General features: G+C 42.8%; 1 protein-coding gene across 2 annotated transcripts; it reads right to left on the bottom strand.

Moving 5' to 3' along the window:
* Positions 1-2,679: 2,679 nt before the first annotated feature.
* On the bottom strand, positions 2,680-8,846 carry RAN (RAN, member RAS oncogene family). 2 transcript variants are annotated; one of them, XM_074886815.1, is made up of 7 exons: positions 8,241-8,846; positions 7,263-7,305; positions 6,283-6,367; positions 6,064-6,189; positions 4,848-5,035; positions 4,105-4,275; positions 2,680-3,997 (listed from the first exon to the last, which is right to left on the bottom strand). In XM_074886815.1, the coding sequence occupies exons 2-7, from the start codon at positions 7,296-7,298 to the stop codon at positions 3,953-3,955; spliced, it is 651 nt and encodes a 216-aa protein (XP_074742916.1). In that variant the 5' UTR covers positions 7,299-7,305; positions 8,241-8,846; the 3' UTR covers positions 2,680-3,952. The 2 variants fall into 2 exon arrangements, with proteins under 2 accessions (XP_074742916.1, XP_074742917.1); XM_074886816.1 differs by having other exon boundaries at positions 8,200-8,339.
* Between the last annotated feature and the right edge of the window lie 1,882 nt (positions 8,847-10,728).

Below are 10,728 nucleotides of genomic sequence, written 5' to 3' on the forward strand. Positions count from 1 at the left end.
CACTAGATTTTTGGGGAAGTGTCATTCACTCATTGAACAATCTGTTCACTCTGTGAACTAGAAGAGAATTACCTACACAATCGTTAAAAGTATTTACCTTGTACACTCAAACCTATAATCTAAGATGATTTCGGCTCTGTGCTAGAGCCTTGGTATAAATAACATGCCTTATGTTTCAACACTCCTACAAGTATTCAATAACTAGATATCTAAAGAAGCTACAGTTCAGCTCATCAGTAAGCCCCACTAAGTCTGTTAAACAGGGTATCAAATTAAGCCGTTGTTTCAAGCATAACATTCTTCCAAGTTTAACTTTACATTATTTGTCAGGCAGCCAAGTGAGCTCTAAATCAGAAAGAGGAATCAGTCTTTTTAACCCTCTTTGATGGAAAGGCAATAGCTTGCACCACAAGGACAGTTACCAACACACCAGAGGGCAGTGAAGACAGAATCACTACAGCTGTTTCCAGTGTTACAACCTGGGAATTGTCTGAAAAAGCTACTGGCCTAGGACAGCACAGTCATTCATATTCTCCCAATGCAAGTCCTCAGCTGAAAGTGCTTCCCAATTTTGGCCACTTGCAGAGAGATGATCAGAAGTGTTACAGGACACATGCAAGGAAGAACTCCATGGGGTGCTCATGTAGCAGCTTGCGCTAGGAAAGAGGAAGATTCTTAAAGGCAAACTTTTCAGCTCAGTACAAAAATCACACATACACAAAACCAGCCTATAAATTAACACACCCATGTGAAAACAAACTGATCAAAGCAGCAGCAGATTTAGCTTTTCAGTTACTTGTAAGACATTGCTATCAATCCTGGTTTGAGGGCCCAATCAACTGTTGCCAAAACTTGGGCAAGAGAAAGTGACCAGTACTGCCAGTCCAGGTCAGGAAAACAACTGGCTTCAACCAAACCGTGTATTTCTGTTTTAGGAAGGTGAAGGCAGAACAATTTGTCTCAGGACTGTTTCCCACACTAGTTTAGACTAAGACTGTATTAGCAACACAACAGAACCAGTTCTAAAGAAAAAAAGACAAGTTTTGTTGTATTGTAATTTGCAGGCCTAAGAGAGGCAGACTTCAACTTCAACCTTCTTGGCCTAGATTCCAGTTGTCACAGAAAAGTGTTCTCCAATGTTTCTAAAAAAGATCCTGTTGAAATCCCGAGAGATCCAAGGGCAACCCTAGCTCTTTTAAGAGACCTTTTAACACTCCTTCATTTAAAGGTTCTGTGAGAAGTAGCAAAACATTTCCTCTGCCAGTTTCTCTAATTAATGCTTTTGCCTTACTTACTTTGCACAGGCACTAGTTCTGCAGCTACTCTTCCAATACAACCCTCTGAACTTGGACACTTAAAAACCCACAGCTTTATCATGGAACTAAGAACAGTAAATGGCCCAGCACCTCCTCCTGCTCTTGAAAGTTGAAGCTGAGCATTGTCTGTAATGAGTAGTTACTGAAAACCAGTCTTAAGCCAGAGATCTAGAAAATTCAAATGGTGTGTAAGGAACACAAGAACTCCTACAATTAATCTGATCAAACCATAAAGCAGTTCAGCAAGAAGAACAAAGTAGGTCTTGCACCAAAGGATTTCAGTCTCATCAATTCAGTCCTGATAAGGGTAGAGCTCCAACACAGACTGATTTTGTACAGAGGTTCTTAGAATTGAAGTTTTATTTTCCTTGTTACTTGACTAAATTTTATTTTGCCTAAACCCAACTAGTGAAAAACTTCTTAGAAGTGTATAGTTAAGGAACTTCAACTGAGGAATCTGCACATGCATATTAAGGCTACCTGCATTATTTATAACCAATTAACAGGGACTAAGTGTGACAAACCAAGTATAATGCTGCAACAAGTGGACTCAATTCACTCCGAAAACATTTCAAGTTGAAGAGATTGCTTTACAGGACTGGTATTACTGTCTACTTCAGAGATGAGCTTTTGTGGACTTGGAAGTAACACTGAAGATGACAAAGGAAAGCTCATAGCAATTATATTAGTCTTTAAACAGCTGTTCTACATCTCATAAGTCTTTTCAGGTGTTTTGTAGGAATTCATATTAAGGCTAGTACCTGTGTGCAGCAGTTGTAAAGATGATACCATACACACACTATCAAACAATACAAATGTAACTTCAGTGCTGAGGGTTTTCTTCTCCTAAGGCATATCAATACTGCAGAACTACTGAAGTTTTCTAAATCAATTCATGTTTTTAAGCAGTGCATTTTCAGCTTGAAGACAAGAAAGCTACCACACCTAGTGAAGGAGCAGCATAGTCAAGCTAGCGGTATTAACCAAGATATGCACAGGTAAATTAGTAAACACTACAGGCAAAAACCTAGAATATGAAGTTAAAGCAAGATGATGCAGCAAGAAGATTCAATGGAATGTTAAGTGGGAGTTTGTCTCTTTGCAAACTAAGCGTATGACATGCCTTATTTTCATGAGTTTCAGGTCCTTAATACCACAACTCAGCTTCTCATTAGCTAGCTAAAAAAAAACCCAAACAACCAAAAACTAAACCACAGAACTCCAACTTGCACTAACTTAAAAATTATTCTTTTACAATAGTATTGCAGAATAATTGTAGTCCACTTTTTGCTACCATATACCAGAAAAGTTGAATAAATATTCAAGTAGGATTTATGTACACAAACATGCAAGTTAAAAGGAATAAATGAAATGCTCCACTTTATTAAGAAACCAAAAATACAAAACTGAAGAGTTCAAGGCTTCATGTACTCAAACACTACTGAAAAATGGTATCTTAAACTTAGTTTTGTTCACTAGCAGTACTAATATTGACCAAGATTAATCTCTACAAGATAGTGTTCAAAGTTGATGTTTTCCACCATTTGTGCTGTAGTAAGCTAGTTTCAAATCAAGAACTTGGTGCAGTTACAGTCCAGTCTAGATATTTATATAAACGTGGTTTCAGTTTATATGCAATTTTGTAGCCAAGAGCTTTTTAGCTCAAACTACAGCTGTTTTCTAGTTAGTGAATTTTAAGATGCTTAGAGAGTTTGTTTAATCAGCTATAGCTCTACTGAATGATGTTCCATGCAAAGATACAGCTTTTAAGTCCCCTAACAAACCTAGATGCCATTTGTTTCTGGCTACTAAAAATACAGAGCTCTGAAGGCATATTGTAGAACATATTAAAAGTTAAGAGAATTGAGACTGTATCTAATGGTAGCATACGCAAGCTGAACTACACACTTTTCTCTCAAGACACCCTGCAGACCACAAACATTCCCATTTGCATGGGAATGCTGATCCAGTCACACTTACCAGTCAAAGTGCTCACTGCTTTAGTTTTACCTGGCAGTTAGTTCAGCTTTCCTCAGGTGCTTTAATTATATGCTTCAGGAAATCAAGGGAAGGTTAACTGTTAGCTCTGATTTAGCAAGAGGAGCGTAACATGAGAAGCAGGAGGGAAAAAGGAGAACAGAATGAGAAATGCAGTAGACAACCAAGTATTAGCCTCAACTGAAGAACAGAAGACACTTTGAAGAGTTTTCCTAACAATGCATGAAAGTTCACTTGCTTAGATACTTGAAATACAACTTTATTATCTAAACAAAAAAGAATGGGAATGACAGAAACAAGATTTACCACTTAACACTCTGATGTGACTGCAGCAGTCTTATATTTGAAACTCAAAAGGGGAAGTAATTGCAGTCCAAAAAACAGCTAAATATGCAGGTCCAAAATATGAAGTTTTTTGTTTTGGGTTTTTTTTTTTTCATTTTGTTTGTTTTTTGTGTTTTTTTTTTTTTAAACTGCCACATTCACTCCGAAGCCCATTCATCTCTTTCAGCATCCCAAAGATTAAGCACATGTTCTGCTCAGCTAGATAATAAAGTGGCAAACACGCTGCACCACTGACATCACAGGACAGTTGCCTATAAAACTAGACTTCTGACGCTGGGCTCCAGCTTCATCCCTCACAGGTCATCATCCTCATCTGGCAGTGCAGTGGTTTGAGCAATCTGGAACAAAGAAGATACACTTAAGAACTGTTCTTTAGTTATTTGCCCCAGGAGTCCAAACAGTAGTTACAGGAACTCATTTGACCTTTGTGCCCTTTGTCACTTACCTGTAAGTCTTGCTCATACTGTGCTGCCAGTGCTGGGTCCATAACAACTTCAGGCGGTGCAAGAGCAGGCATGGCAACAAACTCCAAGTTAGGATCTCCAATTAGCTTTCTAGCAAGCCAGAGGAAAGGCTTCTCAAAGTTGTAGTTACTTTTAGCTGAAATGTCATAATACTGAAAAAAAAAAGTACATATTTTACATTATTAAAAAAAGACATCTTTGATATTTAGGGCATACCAAGATTAACACACATATAATCAGCTCTACTTTTACCTTAGTATTCTTTTTGACTGCATGACTTCTGTTTATGCTCTCAGAAACAGTTATGATCTAAGTGTCTAGAAATGTAGTTTCAGACAAATAGGCAGAAATTGATAACTGAAAAGATACTCAAGCTGATCAAAGATGGAACTTTCAGGAGGCAGTAGTGCATTTATCTCTTTCCTATGACTTAGATCTATTTTAGTCTCACTTCTGTGTCATCTGATGAGATTCTGAGCAGTGAGAGCCAGATGCACACAAGCTCTTTAAGAACTTATCATAGCTTCTGCTCAAGACCAGTGAAGACCATCTTTAGCATCATCACCTCCCCCTTCCCTAAAGTTAAGTTCAAACAGCCAATAGATGTAAAGTTGAAATATTACAGCCTGTAGTGACAAGGGCAGAACACTCAATTACCACAGAGAACCCAACTGCAGTCAACAGACCCAACAAATTTGATTCGTACAAACTCATGCCAGCATACCTGGAGATTCTTCTTCCTGTGGAAGACAATGGATTTTGCCTTGACTTTTCTGTCCTTAATATCCACTTTGTTGCCACACAACACTATAGGGATGTTTTCACATACTCGTACCAGATCTCTGTGCCAATTAGGTACATTCTTGTAAGTAACTCTTGATGTTACATCAAACATTATGATGGCACACTGAGCTGCGAGAGAAGAATAGTCAAGAGTTACATCAGGAGAGTAAGCGCTTGCTTATAAGATAGGAGAAAGAAGAGGTACCCATAGAAATCCCACGAGAATTGAGCATCTGCATTAACTTTTCCCTCTCAGCTTCACAGTTCTGAGAGCCCATGTCCTGTTAACAAGTTCAATGCACAAGTCCATAAAACGCAGCCCACGACAGTGTCATCTCACATCTTTAGCGCCCAGGCTTAAACACCAGCTAGTTTTATCAATGCAACTGTCCCACTGGGTAACATGGTGTTGCATGGTAAGAGAATATACAAGGATTACAAAGTCAACTTTACACAAATATTTTATAGAAACTAGTTAACACCTGTTTAACTAATCTCAGGCATCTTATTGAGGCTTTCAGGTAGGTTGAGATGTGGACTACAAGCTCTCGGGATGCCCTTGTCCAGAACAGTTTTTCAAAGAACACAGGGACTTGACTTGATCCTGATACTTCTGAAGGAAAAGCAAAGTCAAATTCTAATAATCCCCTGCAAATTTTGAAGACACACAGGTGACTGAAGTACACACAGAACAGAGCTTGGCCAAGCAGAAGTAAGTGGCACTGTCAGTTCTTCTTTAGAAAGACAACTAGAAGACTGGCATGGAGATGCAAAATCTCATCATCGTGTCTAAAAATCTTTCCAAGTCCTTGCCTCAGCACAATACATTAATACAGATATAAATTTGTACTAACTGAAACACTTTCACCTCTTAAGCACTGAATTTCATCAGCAATATCTTGTAATTTAGGGTGCACCATTACCCTTCACTAATACCAAAGCCTGCAATGGCATACTGAAACACAATCCTAGAATATTCCATCAGCGCAAGCTGCCTAGCAAAGGAAATTATCACACCTACGTGAAGAGTTTGAAGACCCAGAAACCAGTTCATCACTGCAAGTCACACTGACAGCTTTCAGAGTGGCCAACATGAATGGAATGGAGAACTGAACTGGAAGAGGTACAGAATATTCACACACGTACACACATCTTACCTTGGATGTAATAGCCATCTCGCAGGCCACCAAATTTCTCTTGGCCAGCTGTGTCCCATACATTAAATTTAATAGGGCCTCTGTTAGTATGGAACACCAGAGGATGAACTTCAACACCCAGTGTTGCTGTAACAGCAAGAAAAAGCAATGTACTTAGCAAGTCACGAACCGCACTTTCAATTGTAATGTATTAGATCCCAAATGTTTCTTCAGACATACCTACATACTTCTTTTCAAATTCACCAGTCAAATGACGCTTTACAAATGTTGTTTTACCAGTGCCGCCATCACCGACCAGGACAAGCTGTTGATAGATAAAGGCAACAAAGTCAGAGCAATACACTTTTAGAGACATTTTTTGGTCATTTTAGTGTAAATACTCATTATTACTACGAAGACCTTAGTCCTACGAGATGCTGTAAACAGAAGACTGAATTCCCCATGAAGAGACTCACTGTACTGGGACCCAATCTGTTAAGCCTATCACGCTGTAACTCCAGTCTGACTTATCTAGTTCCTGTGGCTGAAAGCTACAATGCACTGTGAATATGGTTCCCCTGAACTACAAGTGACTGAGTTAAGAGTATTTGGAGTTTTCAACCTGAATATGACCATATCTGGCATCCCTCATTTAAGCACCCGAATTGGAGAAACGCACCACAATCTTACAATTAAAAAAAAAAACCCACACCACCCAAAGAACTGCTCTACTAACAATTGGAATACTCTGGCCAAGTATTTTAAGAAACACAAGTAACAGCCTTTCATGCAACAGTTTTAAGGACTTCTGGCTGTTAAGGTAACAAAGAAAAACCCCACACAAGACACCAGAAAACTGTCTTCTGAAACATTTCAAGTTTTCTTCCCTAAACAATTAACACACAACAGAAAAAAGGCTATTCTAATTCACTCTAAGGACTTTTTGCTGTGAACTTCATTTCTGAAACTTAGAAGTCGTTCTATATAGAAAGCGTTACTAAAATTTATTACACTAAACTACAAATAGCATCAGATTGACACAGTGTGACAGAGCCTTTTTGTAGAAATTAGATGCAATACTAGAATAAACAAACCACTCTGGTTAAAGACAGACCAAGACTTCAAAAGCAAACCTACCATCCACGTTGGCACTCGAGAGTCGCTCACGCTACTTTTCTACCGAAGGAAAAAAACCAACCAACCCCAAACCACCGCCTTACCTTAAACTGCACTTGGGGCTCTCCTTGGGCGGCCATGCTGGGTCTGCAGGGGAAATGGCAGCATGTGAGCTCACAACGGGCGAGCTGATTCAAGGCCTAGCCGGAAGGGGCCGGGCGCCGTTTTCGGTTCCCAAATCGCCCCCGAAGGCGCGTGCTCTGCGCGCCAGTCAGCGCGGCCAGCGCAGAGGCCGAGGCTCGGCCCCCGCCGCTCCCCGCCCCCCCCCAAACCCGCCGCGCGTGGTCCCGGGCCCATTCATGGGGCAGGAAGCGCCTCCACGTCTCCCCACATGCGGCGGGAGCGCGCGCGGTAATGGCGGCGGCGCCTCCCCGCCCACCCCCGAAGCCCCGTAACGGTAGGCTGCCGCCGCCACCGCACCCCTCTGGCCTTCGGGCTCGAAAAAGGAGAGACCGCGCCGCGGCCTACGAAGGGCACAGCTCTGCCGACCCCAGCCTCGCTCCACAGAAAGCCCTCCCCAACCCGCCCAGAACCCGGGTCCCCTCCCTCACCAGAATTCGTCTGCTGAGCGGGAGAGCCCGGGGCGAGTCCCCCGGGGCTGCCGAGCAGAGCCTCCCCCCAGCGCCCCCCCAACGGGCCTAACGCGCTCTCCCCGCCATCAGCCACCATGACTGAGCAGCGCGCCGCCTCCCCTCCCCCCGCAGGCTCAGGCCGTCGGAGGCCCCGCTCTATTTCCCCTCCTGGATTCCGCCCGCCCTTTATCCGGGACGGAGCAGAGCGCCGCTCCCGCCCTTCCACCGCCTCCGTGCTGAGGGAAGAAAGGCCAGCACACACACCAGGGCTCACAACCGCAGCGCTCACTCGGGCCCAGCCTCTCCGCAACCCAACCCATCTCCTACCCCCGCTCCCAGGCGGCAGCCATCGGTCACCGCCATCCCCACCGCTCACGCTTGTCCAAGCGGCCGCGTTTCCCCCACACACCCGCTCCCAGAAGGAAGAGGAGGACGTCCCGACCCCGCTACCTTTCCCGAGGCTTCTCTCCGCGGCGCTCCCCTCAGTGACTGGGCGCTGGGAAGATGGCGGAAGCGCGGTTCAAATACCCGGAGAGCGACGCCGCGCGGCCACAGGGCGGGAGGGGGAGGGCCCGTCACGTGGGAGCGGCGGGCGGGCGGGAGCCGGGCGCGCGGCGCCGCGGACGTTGTTCGGCCGCCGGCCCGTCCTCCGCGCCCCGAGCGGGCCGGGCTGCCCCGTCCTGCCCCGCCGCGGGCGACAGCGGCCTGGAGAGCCTTCGCCCGTTTGGTGAAAGGGGCGCGGGGGAGCGGATCCTTCGCGGTGCGGACCGTTGGCGGCCGCGGCAGGTCCCAGCCCGCGGAACTGGCTCCCGGCCGCGCCGGCCCCGCGTAGCCCCCGGCTGTTAGAGAGGGGCTGAACCCCCGGTGCTAAGCAGCATCTTCGCGGTAAAGCCCGAGGTTTGCTGGTGAGGGCTGAGAGAGCGAGCCTCTGAGAGAGCTGTCTCCCCCAGCTGCTCGGGGAACTCGGCAGTCTCCCTCTTCAATCACTAAAATCGCATCAGAAAGTGTTTTAGTCAGCTGATGATACTCCTACAAACAAAGTTTAAAAATTGGATGTAGTTACTTAGAAAATCTATTGAACTGTCTCCAGCACAGTTTAATAAAGCCGTCTTTAAAAGCAGCAGGATAATTTAATTGAATAGCTTTCAGGTAAAAACGGCTGTGTTCAAAAGGACTTTCCTTAAGTGTACTTCATTATTTTCGGTTCTTGATACAAACCGATCTGCATTCACTAGAGAGTGCATTAGTGAGAAGTAGTTTTGTAAACCCTGGATTTAGAATAGTTCTCTTAAGTCCTCAAGTCCAAACTTCAGTGGAACAAAGTTGTTCAAAAATTGACTTTCATAGACCGTAAGTGTTTTGCATAGGTCCATAAACATCAAGTTCATGGGTTCACACTGATTTTTAAGGTCTCTGATTTTTTCGTACTCGAGTATACTTAAAGAATTTTTATGTGGTCTGCATAATATTTGTTGGTGCACCCCACAATCTAGAATAAATACATGATTTTTAAAAAAATATCGCTGGATTGAATGAACATAGAAAATATTTCATGGCAGGTGAGATATACAAACATAGCTTATGTCTTGTCCATTTCCTACAGACATAGATGCAATGTATACAAGAGTTGTATACAAGTTTTGGATGTAATATACATATACAATGTATACAGGAAGTTTTACAAGAGTGGCTGCACTGTGCTGTAATTTTTGCTTATTTGATAGCGTAATGCCAATCCAAAAGTTGCATAAGATCTTCTTTGTTGGAAAAATCACCAGCTTGTTGAATTTGCCTTACCTTCTTTGGACAAGTTGGGCTTTTTAGCATTTTTGCTGATCGCCTCTAGGTGTCAGGAAGGATATTTTTCAGAATATGTAACTCAAGTTCTTCTCACCACAATGCTATCTTTATAAAACCCTTGTGAATTCCACCTCTCTGCTTGACCAATAGGCATGCATTTATAAATAGGAGCCCATAAAGCCACATTAGTGGAGTTTGGCAGTTTTTAGGGATATAAACACTTCCAAAAAAATAAAAGCAATCTGTTTCTAAAGTGTACTTTAGAAACTTCTCAATGTTGTTACAATTTTATTAGTAAACTACTATTTTTTCCTGCAAACAAAATGACAAAGTCAATTTCCAAGTGCTGATAATACTATCTGATACTTTAATTTGGAATAATTAATAAAATAGATTTCTAATTAAAAGTTCCCTATCATGGTATTTGAGCTCCTGGCAAATATTTATTTGTTACAAAGATAAATTACTATGTGGAATCTGGTTTTTATCATCTGTTTTATCATCATGTATAAGTAAGTGTTCAGTTCAGAGGATCCACACATCAGCTCTAGATAAGCGCATTCAGCAAAGGCAACAAAGCACTTCCAAGCACTCATCAGCAGTGATAGGTCACTATCTAAAAGATTAGAGTCTCTAAGACATCACTCGGTCATCAGCAGAATAATTATCTTTAAAATATCTTGACATTTCCTATATCTTCACTCAGGTCAACTGTGAACCAACTTAGCAACTTACTGACGCAGATAAATGCACAAAGTAAGAGGCAGCCCTTACTGCGTGTCTGAAGATGCGTATGAGGAATGGTACAAAAGGTAGTACTGGAGATAAACAGTCACAGAGCTAAACAGAATAGTTGGATGTAACTCCTATATTAATAGGACGCAAAATCATTTTGTAAACTCTAAACAAAGACAAGAAAATATGCAGGCAAGCAACGAAAAGGAACGCAATTGTACTTCCCAGTTAAAGCAGCGACTGCGGAAATGTCTCGGGAACTCGGGCAGGAGCGGAGGTCTGCACACTCGTGTTCGAGGCGACACAGGAAATTACACTAAGAGGTTTGAAAAGGAAATGAGTCACTTTCAGCATGGATAGGTAAAATGGATCCCACAGTAGCAAAATTCAATCAAAATATGTA

Source organism: Strix uralensis, chromosome 17, assembly GCF_047716275.1.
Source record: "Strix uralensis isolate ZFMK-TIS-50842 chromosome 17, bStrUra1, whole genome shotgun sequence".
In the NCBI taxonomy this organism is placed as follows: Eukaryota; Metazoa; Chordata; class Aves; order Strigiformes; family Strigidae; genus Strix; species Strix uralensis.